This window comes from Phyllostomus hastatus, unplaced genomic scaffold (assembly GCF_019186645.2).
Source record: "Phyllostomus hastatus isolate PE091 unplaced genomic scaffold, TTU_PhHast_1.1 phas_scaffold_501, whole genome shotgun sequence".
Lineage (NCBI taxonomy): Eukaryota > Metazoa > Chordata > Mammalia > Chiroptera > Phyllostomidae > Phyllostomus > Phyllostomus hastatus.
The window spans coordinates 22,166,460-22,183,656 of record NW_025334033.1 but is presented as its reverse complement, the minus strand read 5'-3'; the positions used below and the strand labels follow the sequence as shown (position 1 = coordinate 22,183,656).

The 17,197-nt window shown below is 34.8% G+C and overlaps 1 protein-coding gene across 8 annotated transcripts in view; it reads right to left on the bottom strand.

Moving 5' to 3' along the window:
- The window catches only part of TCF12 (transcription factor 12), a 368,629-nt gene that overhangs the window by 27,596 nt on the left and 323,836 nt on the right, over window positions 1-17,197 (bottom strand). For all 8 annotated transcript variants that reach the window (XM_045822244.1, XM_045822243.1, XM_045822246.1 and 5 more), the window contains 4 exons: window positions 16,723-16,862; window positions 16,295-16,439; window positions 15,934-15,998; window positions 7,864-7,942 (listed from right to left, as the gene is read on the bottom strand). In XM_045822244.1, coding sequence (XP_045678200.1) covers window positions 7,864-7,942; window positions 15,934-15,998; window positions 16,295-16,439; window positions 16,723-16,862 — 429 coding nt within the window. The remainder of the gene's footprint in view (window positions 1-7,863; window positions 7,943-15,933; window positions 15,999-16,294; window positions 16,440-16,722; window positions 16,863-17,197) is intronic.

Genomic DNA, 17,197 nt, shown 5'->3' with positions numbered 1-17,197 from the left:
GGAAAAAGAACAATTGATCAAAAATCTTAACTATTTCATGATAGTGCATTTGAAAATTATTTATAGAAAACACCTGGCTGGTGTAGCTCAGTGGATTGAGCGAGGGCTGGGAACCAAAGTGTCCCAGGTTCGATTCCCAGCCAGGGTACATTCCTGGGTTGCAGGCCATAACCCCCAGCAACCGCACATTGATGTCTGTCTGTCTGTCTGTCTCTCTCTCTCTCTCTCTCTCTCTCTCTCTCTCCCTCTCCCACCCTTCCCTCTCTAAAATGAATAAATAAAATCTTAAAAAAAATCTATTCCTTCTTCCATTAAAAAAAGGAAAATTTTTTATAGAAAACAATTCTATATTATTGTTCTTAATAAAAGCTTTAGCGACAGTTCAGATTATATATGAAACCTGAAGTTGTCAAAGTTACAGGTTTACTTAATTTGTTTCACTTATTGCTAAATTAACTACATTCTATTGGAGCCTGTTGTTGCAGGTTAATTTGCCACACTTAGGAAACTGAAAACTTATGGTAAAGTGAAACTATTAATAGTTCAACTTAGCTGAATAACACAGTAACTGTATTACCATCAATCATATATATTTTTGCAAGTTGAAAAGTTGAATACAGAGATTCCTTTTTTAAAAAAAATTCATTTATTTAATTTTACAGAGGGTAAGGGAGAAAAAGAGAGGGAGAGAAACATTACTGTGGGAAATGTTGATTAGTTGCCTCTTGCATGCCCCCAACCATGGACTTGGCCTACAACCTGGGCATGTGCTTTGACCTGGAGTTGAACTGGGGACCTCTCTGTTTGAGGGCCAATGCTCAACACAGAGCGACGGCAGTCAGGATGGATACATAGATTCTTAATAACCTGATTTTATTTCACAATTGATTACATGTACTGTTGTGATCATACAGAAAACTCTTAAATTCTAAAATTGTAACAAAAGGGTATATGCTATATACTTCATCAGCTAACCTTTTTTTTACTTGTAAGCAAATTACAAATTATTTTGATGACCAATAAAGGCATCCTACTAGACATACAAAGTAATCATAATTCAACTACACAAAATAAGGGCAATCTAAGAGTGCTCATTAAAACAGAAGCTTATAGACTAATTTTATAATTAACAAGTAGAATTTAGCAACCAGAAAAATCTAGTAACTGACTATATGAAGAATTCATAAAAAATCAACCAGCCAACTTTTTTTCTTTTTTAAAGATTTTATTTATGAGATGGGAAAGGAGGGGGAAAGAGAGGGAGAGAAACATCAGATTATGGTTGCCTCTTATACTCCCTCTACGGGGACCTGGTCTGCAACCTAGGCATGTGCTCAGACTAGGAAATGAACCAGCAACCCTTTGGTTCACAGGACAGCACTCAATCCACTGAGCCACACCAGCCAAGGCCTCAGCCAACTTTTATTACTGATTTCAGTGCATTAGTGTCAAAGCACTGATATACAATTATGAATTTTTATGTAAATAAGAGGTTAATAATAATCTACTTTGAAAAAAAAACCCCTAAATTATTTTAAGAAGTTTCCCTTCATGTTTACAGTATTTAATTTTCATTTTGCTTCATCTTTCCCAATATGAGTAGATTAGCTGGGAACAGAAGCCTCATCAAATTTTTAAATCTGTGTGAAATATTAAAGTTTTATGTTAAACACCTCAGAATTGTTAGAACATGTTTTATAAAACATGCAATTTTTGTGTTTCTTTTGCATGCAATTTTTTGTTTCTTCACTAGCTTGTGCTGAATAATAAGAGGTGTGCACTGAATTACTCAGATAAGAAATCAGCTAAATTCATTATTTTTTTATAGTTACATGAAGAAACTATGCTAAGGTCCATCTCTAAAGTGCATTTCATTACACTGGGAAAGTATACATACACTCAAAACTATTTTGTTTTTACTATAGATGGGGCTACCCACCATGACATACTTGGTTAAAATAAAATACTAAACATGGCTAAATCATTGATATCTGTTGGAACTTCATATAAATGCCAAGTTATATTTCATGAAGAGAGCTCCTTGAACCCCACTTGGTCATTTCAAAAATTCATGCTACTGGTCACAAAGAGGATGGCTGGATAGTTGGAGTTAGTTCACCAGAAGTCAATCCTATGCCTGGAAAAACTCCGAGAGGGGCGTGAAATTTTAGTGGATACTGGAAATTAGTGGAATTTCATTCTTGTTGATCTGTAATATTAATTAATTTTATAAATCCTGACTATAAAATAAGAACGCACTTTTGTTGTTTTTAATCTGTCTTCCAAGGCCAATCAATGAGATAAAAAGATATAAAAGCACTCACTCCATAAGCCTAAAGGTCTTTTTGGCTATGGGATATTATTATTATCAGCATTTCTTCCTGATTTATTGTGTAATCAGCAAAGAAAAAAATACATACACTTTTACAACTTTGGCCCACTGATGGCTTATTAGCTATGGATGAAACCTTTGAGACTGTGAAAGGAGTTCAAATTCTGGAAACAGACTATAATGCTAGCTAGCATAACTCTGACACTAGACAACTTTTTGTAAAAATTAGTACATGAATAAAATATGTAGATTAAATTTCAAATTACTGGTATCTCTAGCTTGTAATTGTCAACTGTAGCATCACTGTACAAATATGGAAAAACTGAAACCTCAGGGGTTTCCTAGAGAATAGGATCCTGTCCCCATTCATTTCCTGTCACCTGCTACCTTGTCGTAGACATATATAGAGGCTTTTTAAAAAAATACATTTTAAAAAATTTTCAATTACTATTGACATATAATATTACATTTCAGGTGTACCACATAGTGATTAAACATTTATATAACTCACAAGGTAGTCACCCCAATAAGTCTAGTACCCATATGACATCATACTTGTATCCAGAAGTATCCAGCCATGTAATACGAAAAATAGAGACATCTATTGAAGAAGATACAAGATACAAGAAACACTGTACAAAGGACAATGACACCTCAATTCCTTCAAGGTACCTTGGTACCTCACACAGTTTTCCCAGTTGCCATCAGCTGCCCCCACAGTCTAATATCTCTTCCCTTTCAAAGGTGATTTTAGTTTTGGAAAAAGCCAGAAGTTGCGTGTGCCAAACCTGGGTGATCTGATGTTTTGCCAACAAATTCTACATGAGATGGGATGCAGGAGAGCGCATGTTGTCATGATGAAGCTGCCAATCACCAGTTGCCCAGAGCTGCGGCCTTCCGAATCATCTGAATAGTTTCCGCAGAGGAATACCCAAGCTTAACGTAAAATTTGATGCAGATTTGTTGCTCTACTTGCTCAGTCATTTTGAATGGGATGGCCACACAGTACACATGTTCACTTAATGGTGTCTACTGTTCCTACTGACTAGTACAGTGAAGTTGTCACTGTTCACACATGCGCATTCCAGTCCACTCTCCTTGGCTGCCAGATTACACTGACACTGCACAAATCATTCTATTAACAATGGCTGAACTTTTTCTGGACAGACCTCATATATAGTTTGTACAATATTACTGACTATATGCCCTATGCTTGCACTTTATATTCCCATGACTGTTATTATAACTGGCAATTTATATACATCTCAATCTCTCCACCTCTGCCCATCCCACAAATCTGGCAACTATCAAAATGTTCTCTGTATCCAAGAGTTTGTTCATTTACTTTGTTCTTTAGATTTCACATGTAAGTGAAATCATATGCTATTTATCTTTCTCTGTTTGACTTATTTCACTTAGCATAATGCCCTTATAGAGGTTTTGGGTGTCTATTTCCTTGTATTAGACATAAGCTTTCAACTATCTTTGTAGTTAATTTCTCTAATTGCCCTGGGCTTTTTAGTGAGCACCCCAAAGAGATAACTTTTATTCAAGAAGAATTAAAATACATCTATTTGATATTAAAATGTATTGATCATTTCCAGAAAACAAGCCAGCTGGGTGACTAGGAAAACAAAATCAAATTATTTGGCTAGAAAACCTGGAAAAACTTTCTTTGGCCTCTAGATCTAAAATTCACCCAGTGTTTCTGATCTGTTCTTAAACCTGAGTGGAACTTAGTAAGTACTTCATCTAATAAAACTGGTTAATAAATTTATAGAATGGATACTAACACTTTGTGGCTGAAAGAAATTCTTAGGACCATTTACCATGAATTTTCTTATTTTGTTAGTTGTTTCCCTTTGTTTCACCTTTAATTCAAACTTTCATGAGATTCCCCCATGCTAAGAAAGGTTGGATAATCCTTAATGCAGCATTTAGTGCTCTGCATATTCCACAACCAGGTCCTAGCCAACATTACCGCCTTAGTTCCTCACACATCCGTAAGTGAAGAGTTTATAATCAGTCATCTCAATGGCTCTAAATGAATAGGTCATGTACTTTGTTACACTGGTATCTTTGTTATGCTTTTCCATTTATAATGAGAAACTACTATTCACCAGTACTATTTACTACTATTTAGTAAAATATTATTAAAAATAGTAATATTTTAAAATACTACTCTCTTCATGAAGTCTCTGGAGTGCTCTTCTTTAAATACCTTACTGATTAACCAAAACTGAGGGATTCTTTCTTTCCTTTCTCCCTTTCTCTTTATTTACTTATTTATTTATCTTTAATCCTCACCCAAGGATATGTTTTTTTATTGATTTTTTAGAGAGAGGAAGAGGGAGAGAGAAACATTGATCAGTTGCCTCTCATATGTGTCCTCACTGGAGATGGAACCTGCAACCTTTTGGTGCATGGGATGATGTTCCAACCAACTGAGCCAACTGAAATGGGCTCCCTCTCTATTTTTATTGTGAATATTCTGAAGATTGCTACTGAGTACTGAAATTATTAAACTTTTATTTATTTATATTCCAGGAGATAAAGAAAACCAAAACATGGTTATGCTTATTTGCTTTCCAAGTTCCCTTAGTAAACACATTCTATTAACTCAAATATTCATGTCTTTTCCCAAATGACAACTGTAATAGACATAGCCGTTCTTCTCCTCTACCCCCCTGCCAGAGTCCTGATTTTGTTCAGAAGGGGTGTATGTGTATGTCTATCCTTTCTAGTGTGAACTGGGAAAAAGTAATTATATTCTTGCCTCGTGGGATAAATCTCACAGCTAAGATAACATGGTGGTCCCAGCAAGAGCAACTGTGTTAGGTTCAATGCTGGCCAATCAGTCATGAGGGGAAATCTGTTAAAGAGGTTTCTGGAGAAAGATTCTTAAAAGACAAGGAAAGGTTTTTTTTTTTTCCTACTGGATATTGTTATGTCTTCACGTGGGACTTTGAATTGTTATCATGGCACAAGCCTGAGGAAGAAACTGCAAAGCAGTAGAGCAGAAGTTCTGACTACTAGTCCAAGAACTTGCTCTGTAATGGGTTTCTTGTCATATAAGATAACCAATCCCCTTATTATTTAAGCTAGCTGAGACAAGAGTTTCTCTCTTTTTTTTTCCAGCCTAAAGCACCCTAAATGATACAATATCACATGCATTCTTGGCCTGAAAATGTCCCAACAAAAATGATCAGGATTTAAGAAAAAATGAAGATAGCCTCAGAAGTTGTGTGGCTCTAGTACCTGTTAATGCTTATAAGGCCTGTGTTCAGTCTGGCTGATGAGGCATAAGGAATAGGGCAGGTGTAGAGAACACAGAGTGGCCAGGATTTTTTTATTTTGGAAAACAGGCCACTACCACATAAAATACATAACAATTTCTACATTATAGGGGAGCTATGGTTTGTTCCATCTTTTATTTTAAAGATTTTATTTTATTTTTAGAGAGAGGGGAAGGGAGGGGGGGAAGGAAAGAAACATCGAATGGTTGTTTCTCATATGCATCCCAACTGGGGGCCGTATCTGCAACCCAGGAAGTCATGACCGGGAATCAAAGTGGCAATCTGGTTTTGCGAAAACACTCCCAACCAAGTGAGCCACACTGGTCAGGGCTCTCCATCTTTTTCATTTTTCCTTCAGCTGTGAATACTTATCACATAGTGTTGCTTTCCTTTTTTTCCTCCTCCCTCTTCATCTCTGCTCTGTAAATTTGATGTGTATGCATACGCAGGTAAGTGGTGATAACAAGGGGACACTAGATATAGGAGATGGAAGATACACCTGCATAAAATCAGTAGTCAACTTGCCCTTTCAGCAGTATATAAAAATCTTTTTCTTTTATTGGACTGCTGGATTTAAAAAACCTATTAATAGCTTCGTTACACAATTCAACAGTCCATAGATTTTCATTAATAAGATGAATAAGGGAAAAAAGGATCTTGCCCATTTAACATCAACGAAAGATAGAGGAGAAAATGTAAGATTCTATTTTGAACCTTTATTTTATGAAAAAAGTCTAAGTCTGATTTTCCATTTTACTGGTGTTGCTTCAAAGATTCTAAGCTCCTCTGTCACCTGCTTTCCCACCTAGTGTTAATGAAAACCAAAGGACACTTTTATAGCTATCTTACTAGGCAGTGGAGCTGAGGCAGTGGGAACATATAGTAAGGCTAATACAGTACCTCAGAGGAGAATGGGAAAAAGACTGTGGCAAAAATGATACTGATAATTTCAGTAAAACTCTGCCAAGAGGGTGAGTAGGGTTAAAGTTACATCATTCTTCCTGTAATTTCAGCTCTCTGTTAAACAACAACTTTAAGTCAATGGGTCTTTCATAGTCCAGTCTATACAGGGAACAGCTGTTCAACTTTTACTAGACAGCTGAAGCCATGGTGTCTGAGAAAGTGGCAGAACTCGCTAATAACTGAAAGCAGCTGCCAGCAGTTCATCATCTCCATACTCAAATGCCTTCTAGCAGAGTCACAAGGCACAAAGCACAGGTGATAGCCTGGGCCCTGATTTTAAGAAATTCTGAACAGTGAAAAAAAGGCTTAACAACAACAAAGCCACATGGACTTAACTAATGGCTTGATCAGGAAAAGAATTGTTTCTGAGGTCAACTGTTGGAGGAATATGGTAATTTTTATCCAGTAGCCTGACTAATATCTTTCCTTAGAACGAACACCTTTCTACTTCAGCATGGTTTTCTCTAAAAACTGGTAGAAAATAAAGTTCAAGTTTTTAAATTATAGCTTAACAGATATTAAGCATTCTCCTGTAATTTTATTTCTAATAAATCTAAAAATTCCTATTTACAATAATAATTATACCTCAACACATTTCTACTATAGAATGGATATATCTGAAACTTGTTAAAGCTTATGTGGGAGGAAAAAAGGAAAACAAAGCAAATCTGAACCACTTATCTCTACCAACAAAATTTATCTATACTTTCAGAGTTTTTTCCTTAGCCAAGGAAAGAATGGAAGGAAGGGAGGAAGGAAAGATTCCAACATTTTCTGCAGGTATTTATTTACATATTATGAGACAATAAGTTAGTGGACCTAAAAATAAAGACAAATTATCTAGTAGAAATGGTTACTGATTTTGAACCATACACATGGTACAAGGAAATGCAGGAAACAAGGAAGAAGTTACATTACTTCTTAATAGATTATTTTGTTTCTTTTCTGTACTATCTTATAAAAAACTTTTGATTTACCTCCATTTCCATATTTTACCTTCACCCAATTGCCCTGCCTTATTTTTATCTAACAACTATTCTGAGAAATTACCACAAATTATTTTACGAATAAGAAAAGATATAAACAAATAATTCAAACTAGCAAATATTTCAATATCCTTCAAAATGAGCTCAGGACGAAAGCTCTGTTTATATACTTTCTCAAAATGCATTTTTCATTAATTTTTACTGGATTTTGTTTAAAAATTAACTTCAAATATTTCCAAGTAGCCCCATACATGTTATTAAGTAGTTAGATGAAACAAAAGCCTACCTGTGAGAGGTGAGGGTGATCCAACTGGCGTTGATGGATTTGATGGAAAACTACTGCTGGTATGGTCAGGAGAATAAATCTAACCAGAAAACAACAAATATACACATATTAATATGTGCCAACAGCAAAATTTTAAATTCATTTGCATGGATTTATTTGTATAATCTAAGTTGACCATTCCTAAGACTCAGAGTGACAACCTATTTCATTAATTTTAGGACTATTCCATTACATAAGGCTATAAAAGACCAAGTTTTAAAACTAGGATTAAAAAGTATCATATATCTCTGACTGGTGTAGCTCAGTGGGTTGGGCACTGTCCTGCAAACCAAAAGGTCGCTGGTTCAACTCCCTGTCAGGGCACATGCCTGGGTTGCAGGCCAGGTCCCCAGTTGGGAGCATGTGAGAAGCAACTGATCCATGTTTCTCTTGCACAATATCAACATTTCTCTCCCTTTCTTTCTCCCTCCTTCCCCCCCTCTAAAAATAAATAAATTTTTTAAAAGAGTATTATACATATATTCTAATACAAGAGGAATAAAACAGATCATATCTATTTATTATCCTAGTTGAAAATAATTTAAAGTTTCTAATTTTAGAGTAAAAAGAGAAGTGAGTACAAAATAACAAATCTGATAAACAATATTCCCAGAAAATAAGTGACATCCATTAAAAATAAGTATTTCAGGAAACTATTAACTTATCTTTTGAAGAGAAGAATCTTTAAAAAGTTTTAAAAGTCAAAGAAAGTAATTTTTAAAGTTATCCCTTATGTTTCATTTAAAAAGTTCTCAGTTAGATCAGCTACATTTTTGCCAATAGCACCAAGTGATATGTGAGCAGTGTAAAAAATCTAACTTGCTGTCAAAGGATATTTTGTCACCTTGGAAGAAAGTGAAAAAACCCTGAAAGTCCTTCAAAAAACATTCCCAAAATGATCGGTAGACTTGACTCCCTAACAGGTTTACTTTAAAGAAGATAACATATCTGTATGCAAATATTCTGGTGTTTCAGTCAATACTTTTATTGCAATATTTTATATTTATTTCATTATTTCTTAAAAATATGACAAATTTATTCAAATTTATAATTAAACATTAAATATTTAAAACGTCTCCTTAATCCAGGCATTAAGGGTCCCTAGGAGATCTTTAGGATAATCCCATTCTCATAATCATCACAATAAATCAGCTTCACATTTCAGTATTTAACTTAGGGCAGACAAATCAACTTGTGTGGACAGACTATGGTCAAATATTTTAAAAAGAAAAACTACTTGTGGGTGCAAAGAGTCATCCAACAGAAATAACCTTGCTCTGAATAAGCTTAGAGCTCTAATGAATTTAAAGAGGCTCAAATTATGTTATATATGGAGTCTCAGAACTGGTTTTAAAGACAGTATAATATGCTGAAAAAGCCAGCTATTGGGACAGTCTCATATAAAGCAAAATTCCACAAATTATAATTGCCAAACATAACATTTTCATTTTTTAAAAAGAAGACAACACTGATTAAATTGCAAGCAGCCAGACATTCTATTTGCCTTTGCATAGAAATAGGTAGAGCTACCTCAAATAAAATACTCCAATGATGTCACTAAATTTTAATTGTAAATATCTTTAAACACCAACTCTCTCCAAGTAGCCAGATCCTAGAAGTTGTATATTTAAGTTAGAAAGCCATTTTGGAAAAAGCTAAGCTGTGAAGAAGACATTATGGGATGACAGTAATAGGGAGATAACATAAGATTAATATTGGTGGTCTTAAATTGTTACCTTTTAAAAAATTCAGGGGACACATGTAAAAATTAGCTAATGACCAAATTTTGGTTCTCAGTGGCCAGCATACAGAATAATTTATTTCAACCATATAAGTAAATTAGATCATCAAACTTCAACACAAACATATCCCCACACACCCCCTTTACTTTTATAAATCACTATTTCTCATGTTTAAGATTCAAATAATTATACATTTTATGAACTAATGCTAACTTTTATGAAATATGTCTTGATTATAATAATTGATAAGGGAGAGAAAGACTGGTAACATTGATGTTGGGTGGATGAGGAGGAAAGTTTCAATTCCATGTAGAACTTTGTCATAAAGTAGATTAAATGACTGGTTTCTAAATTTTCATGTCTGTAAGGATTAATAGCATGAAAGCACTGGAAAAATAGCATTCCTTCTCTGTCACACCTCCTTACATTAATTCCTAACTGTCCGAATTTGTGTACTACTTTATTATCAGTCTCTTACCTTTTCCTCTATTAAAATGTATGCCCCAGAAAAGCAAGGACTTGGTCTTATTCAGACAAAATTTGAATTATATAGAATCTGAAATAGTTTCAGATTCTTTGACAATGCTGGTAAATATATACGTTTTTGTTGAAAGAATGTATGGTATCATCCTTGTGAGAAGTTAACATTTGAGTATTTCTTTTAGATTCTTGGTATATTTTCTTAGATCCCATCCCTCTTTTACTCTTCTAGTTCCCTTAATGTAGATTTCCCTAGAGCCCTAGTCTCAGTTTTATTTTCTATTTATCTGTGTTTTGTGTCTTGGTAAAATCATTTTTCACAAAGCATCAATATCATACCTCTGTGAATGACTCCTAGGTTGGCATCTCTATCCTCATACTGATTGCTGGACTTCTCCATCTGGACCTATTGTTCTTCCATCTCAAGCTCAGTATGTCCAAATCCAAACTTTCATCACTGCCCAAGCTCCCTCCCTACCTTTCCCATCTCTTCTGTTTTCTCTGCCTCAGTTAGTACCACCCTTTTTATGGTGGTGAGAACCACTTTATCTCTTTCTTCCTTTCCCCTGTCCCTCCATGCTTTCCACCATAGATTCCACAATTCTATAGTTCAGGCACATGTCATTCTCAGTGCCATGACACTTCTTCAAACCTTTACTAGAACTTGTGGTTAAATTATTTAAATCTTGATATTCCTAGTTACTCCCTGCTCCTTTCATCCCATACATAATTGCTTAAGCTGTTGTCCTCAAATAGTTCTGAACAGTTGAATGTGATGGAGTGCTACCTATTGCGTACTATAAAACAGAAGGACATTTGATATCTTTCATAACCTAGTCACAAAAATACCTCTACAGTTTTACCTACATATAATATGTATAACTCTATAATCCAGACAAAATGTATTTTTTCCTCATTTTCTGAACACAGCTTATCCTTTCAAAATGCCTCTTTCTTAACTTCTCAGTGATGGAATTCTATACCACATCAAAGCACAGCTCAAATGTCACATCCCTCATATGCTTAGAATAACCTACACTTCTTTTTGGCCTTTTACTTCACACTGTGTGTTACATTAATATTTCCTGTAGGCTGGTTGTCCTTTTCTCCTTGAATGTAAGTTCTTCGAAGGCAGGGGCCTTATGTTATTCAACACTGAATCCATTCTTGTTTGTCACTGTCATGTAAAAGTAGGTTCTTGATATTTTTTTAAATACTTGAGCGATTAAACTGCACGTAGAATTTACTATACTACTTTTTTTTATTAAAAAAGCAGGACTCAGTAAGTGGTGGTGTTTATCTTAGTATTTATGCAATCAGGTTCTGTAACACAAATACCAAAAGGGTTAAAAAGATCTTATTTTTTATAAAGATGAATTTACTTACAAATCAGTTTTATGGTGGAAGCTTTGAGAACAATATAGTGATGTCCCACTATTCCTGAGAATTACTACTGATGTACTAAATGTCCACACCACATTGTTAGGCAGGTGTGAGCTTTTGAGGGTATAAGTAAACTATCAATATTTATTCTCCTTGATAATTTTGCCTTAGTGTTACATAATCCCTAACTAAGTCAAGGACTGGTGACAACTTCTTTATCTCAAAAAAAGAAGAGGTTATACTTTAGTTACATTCTACTACTTTGCAATGACTTAGCAAAATGTTCTGATGTTGTATATAAAATAAATGTGAGCTTTTAAAAATTATCATGCAAACAGAAGCAGTACCAAACATGTATCAAATAAAAAAACAATTTCTGGTGTTTTTTTCAAAAGCAGCTTCTCCATTTGCACAATAAAAGCCATTTTATTAATTCACCTATCACATTCTCTGGTTCTACTCTTTACTAAACTAAGGTGATGACAGACAGAATTGCTATTAATACTTTTCCTGAACTGACAGAGAGCCTGGCAAATTATAGGACTTTTTCTTATCCCTTTTACTTTCATAAAAAGAATGTGTATGTGGAGAGAGGTGGAGCAACACAACATTAAAAAGGCAAAATAACACAGCCTTTTAGACCACAGGTCATTTCATTAAACTTCACCTCTGCATGTTTATTGTATTACCCAAATAACACACAAATTATACTTTGTTCTAGAAATTCATAGAAATTGTATTACTTTAAGAAATTCTAAACATAAGGTCTTATTTCACAGAGAGCATTCTAAATGAGGAACACATTACCTTTTGTGCTTTTCTGACCTTAAAGAACTCTTACACTGATGTTTGAAAGGGAAAAAAAGTCAGTCATTTAAAAAATAGGAATGGGAGTGATTTAGAATTTAGAACATAAACACAAAGTAAGAACTCATTCTGCATGCAGCCATGGTCCTTGTACTGTTAAATGACCAATGATGAATAACTCCCAATACCTTCTGCCAGGCTTAAACGGTAATATGCCTCATTTTACTGCAACAAATGAGGCTCCTCCTCCTATCAGTCATGGTCCATTCCAATCAGCAGGGTGCCAATAAGCCAGAGGGTTATGAAAAGGGCCTCAGACAAAAAAGAAACAATAGAGAGCTTCCAAGCCCAACCTTGGAACTGTGAGACCAATTTTTTAAACACTACAGTGCACATTTCAGTTAATCTTTATTATGCTAATGTTATTGAGTCTAAGGCACAAAGAAACTTATTTCATGAATTACTTTTAAACGTCAACTTCCCCAAATTTTCTTTTCTTTTGTTAGAGACTGCTGACCATTTAACTATCCAGATTAAAACTCTCTCTTCTTTGCTCCGAAGAAATCGAAACATAAATTATCACAAAGAAGTCTGATATAATCAACAAAGTTAAACAGTTCTCTTGTTTGATCTCCTCTAAATTAAAGACCAAGTGTTTTGATATGGTATTAAGCACTGAAATAAACCAGATGTTTCTTCCTCTATATAACTCTCCATGGGCACAATCTTAAAGGGTTATTGTCTGGCAAATGTTCAGGGAAACACATCAGAAATGGCACAAATACCCAGATTTTCCTTTCCTTCTATCTACTCTAGTTTATTATCTAAACTAATGCATAATCCACAGGGCTTTGGGAACTTTGTGTAAATACTTTCATGTACAATTCTCTTGCTAGCTATCCTGAGATTAAGACCACAATTATCCAGGCTTAAACCTAAAATAAAGGAACCTTTGCAAATGTATTATCTGGCTTTACATGTTTAATCACACAGGATTCTGTGTGCTCTTTAATACCTAAACTGAAGAACAAAGGTTGTACCCTCTGATGTTTCACACATGAAAGACCTGCTAAGATATATATCAGACAATTGGGACGCTAGAAATATCTTCTAATGATAACAGGATGGCGTTTCTCCATCTAAAACTAGATGCTATTTTAAACACGCCATTCTAAAGAACTTAAAATTTCAAAATACTCATGGTCGCCATTTTCAAAGATCTGTAATATTGAACATAAAAAATTCTGGTATGTCAGACTCTTAAATGTAATCCTCATAAAATTCCTTCTCCTCATCTCTTCTAATCCTTCCTATCCCTAATGTAATGTTTTGCTTTTTCAGTTTTGTTTTCTGAGAGCACTAAAGTGAATGTGAGTCTGTAATGGAGTTAGGGAAAGAATGTATTTGGGGGAGGTGTCCGGTGGGGAGGGGAGCAGCAGATGGATTGAAGGAAGGGATTTGAAGTGTGCAGACTATGGCATGCAGTGATGGAGCAGATGGAATGCATCACCATCAGCTATGACAGAAATGATTTATGGAATGACCTGGCTGCTCCTGCCTAGTAACAACATAAGATGACAGAGCTGAGTTTCCATGACAACCAAAGCCCACCCACTAACTAGATTAAACATTCTTCCTGGCTTCCACTCACACTAATTGGGATTTTTCTTTTCCAAATGCCAACTGATTGGCTCATATGCTGGTTATAATATGGGAAAACAGTCAAGGACTTGAAGGGTAACTGAAAAAGAGCTTGAAGGACCACTGAGAACACCACAAATTCTAGCCTACCTGAATGCCAAGATTCCTATACATAAATTTGCTTTGGAAAAAAAAAAAACTTTTGAGGGGAAAAAAAAGCCCCTGAAATACAGGTTATATTTTTAAAAGTTCCTACCTAGTATTGAAGGCTCAAATATTATTTGTCTTCCTATCTGTGAAATATATGCTACTGATTCTTTCAGAAACAGAAATAGGCAAGCCAATCAAATACCTGGGAAGCCTTCAAATTTAACATTATAGAATCACTGTCATCCTCAGTAGGTAGTTTTCATCAGGTGGCAATAAAGCAACACAACTGCCTTTAATCCACATCATCCTGTGAAACAACTCACTGTAGCACTGCTATTTCTGGAAGAACAGAGTAGTAAAGCTCATCAGATCAGGGTTCTCATCTAATATATATGGGCTTTACCCTTCCTAGTTTGGTGACTCCCTAGGGCAAGAGACTTAATCTTGCTGAGCTGAAGTTATTTAACCTTTTAAATCTTAGTTCCTCATCTGTAATATGGGGAAAATAATACCAACCTCACAGGGTTTTCTTGAGGACTAAATGAAAAAAATCATGTAAATATTTAGTATAGAGCCTAGCACCTAATAACCGCTCAAATTATAGATGATATTTTTGTGGGTATTGTTACCATCACCATTTTTGTTATATGATAAAAGACTGAATTCAACAAACAAACAAACAGCTCTATTTTGTGCAGTGCTCCATTATGTGATAGATAAGTTTGGCTTCCCTTCTCAAGAAACTTATACTTGGTTCTAGAGAAAGGTTTATTAACAGAAATCACATACAAAGAGGTTTACTTCCTCAAATGTTCAATAGTTGCTTCCTATTACCGATAATTAATTACTCTCACAGTAAATGGTGTACCCTCCCCATGAACAGCAATAAATGTGTTTGACGCATTTACTTCATAGAAAATATGAGACAGCTTTGTGGGAATTCTGAGAAGCATATCAATCAGGAGAAAGGGGGAAAAAAGAAAGGAAAGAAAAAGCCCAAGAAAAAACTTTAGGAAGTATAAAGAAGTGGTGCCTCTTTTCTAATAATTAGATTTGAAATCTTTGGGGATTGCTGGTAAATGCTTTCACCCCCCAAAAAATTACAAAAGAAGGGATTTTAGTTTTAATGTCTTAAGGATCACGTATTAAAACATAATCATTGCTTTTATTAAAGCAAATCATTGCTTTGTCATTAATGTCCTGATGTGATATAAATTAGATGCTCAAGAAAATAGTATGGAATGCCTCTGAATCAGTTTTACTATTTTTAGCATGAATTCTTCAACGAATCTGGCTTTTTGTGGGGAAGGCTCTCATTTCCTATTTCTTGAATGAATCAGTTGCACATGATTATTTTTTGCTTTAAAAAAACGTAAAATGCTTTCTATCCTGAAAAAATTCCTTATAAAAGCACTTCCTTCTTTGTAGCAGAAAAATAACTGAGTTGTCTTTCTTGGTTCCACCTGACTTATGTTAATGGGCAACTTTCTAAGTAATATTTGAAACTAATAAACAGCTTTAAATATCAATCTTGGAAATTTTGCTTTAGATTTTAAAATGTCCAAATTTCCTTGTATCTACATCTATTCCATTAAGACAGACATATTTAAATTGAAGTTAGAAGAATGGACCTTGTGGGAAATATTCTCATGACTTATTTTAAGGACAGCATGAATTGATACAAACTGAGAATAATGCTAAATGAATAATGAAGTTGACCCCATTATAACTACATCTTTTAACTATGACACATACTACTCACCAAATATAGTTACTACATTCAGCAGTGTAAAATCTATTAGGTAGAATATGTAAAATCAATACTCACAGATGCCAAAGCCTTTCCAAGTGCATCACCTGTCTGTGAACTTCCAGCAGCATTCCCTCTGGTTCCTACATATTTCAAGTAGAAAAATAAATCAAGAACTTTAGCAAGCTGGCATGCTTTTTTAGCACTCGGTCATTATTTCCAGGGTGTTCTCTATTGTTATCTCACAACCGTCACAATAAACCAGCAAATATTCTGCATGTGTTGTACTTAGTAAGCTAAAGATGGGTCTACATTAATGAAAAGGTTTCTTTTCTTCCTTTCTTTCACTTTTAAATTCAATACTAAAAATATTATTGAAAGATATGGGGTTCACTGAAAATTCTATACTTAGGATATTTTGCCACCCCAAAAAGCTCACCTAGAATGCTATCTGATCCATTGATGGGAGGAGTGTGTGAGGCAGCAACATAAGGTGAACTGCTGGTACTGCCACGATGGAAGCTGGACATTGGTGGAAGACTTGTGTTTATGTCTGTTGGTGAAACTGAGTGTGGAGGATAACTCTAGGGAAAGAGAGAGAGAGAGACATAATATAGTAAATACATTTTCTGAATAATATGCACATATAACTGGACAACTACTGTAACAGGTCAAAAAACATAAGTTAGAGCTGAAGAGTGTTACTGTTGTCGGTTACTTTTTAAAAAGCCATGCTTAAGGCAGTGAGCTTAGGAGTATTTCAAACTTCAGAAGCTTTGGCAGAACCAAATCTTACACTTGTAATCCAATAAGAAATACAAGTGAGGACAAAGTGTTGCTACACCCTAGTTATGTGTTACAGCCTACCAAGCGGTCATGTGAATGAAGGCTGCCATAACTACTGGATTGAGACATGTGGGAAGTGGAGGTCCCCAGAATTCCACCAAAACCAGGCTGGCTCATCCCATTTGATGAACTCCAAAGGTCAGAAGAATTGTGGGTCCCATCTAAGACAAAAAGAGAAATATAAAATTTTCCTTAGCTAAATTTTTTTCTTTTATTTTGATGATGCTATAAAAATTCAAAGGGCACCCTCCAGATATTTTTTCCTCCCCTTTTCAACCTTGTCTACTACCTAGTTTTCTTCCTCTCAAATTGTATAATTACTTCCTAAAAAAAGGAATAAAACTTTATAGCTAGAGATAAAAAAGTAATCCAAACTAATAGGTAAGTTGTTACGAAAACCCTCAAAATATCTAGCTTCATATCAAGGATAATAAAAATCCCAAATTTGGGGATAGGTTAGATTTAATTTTTGGCTAAATATTATACCCATATTTTA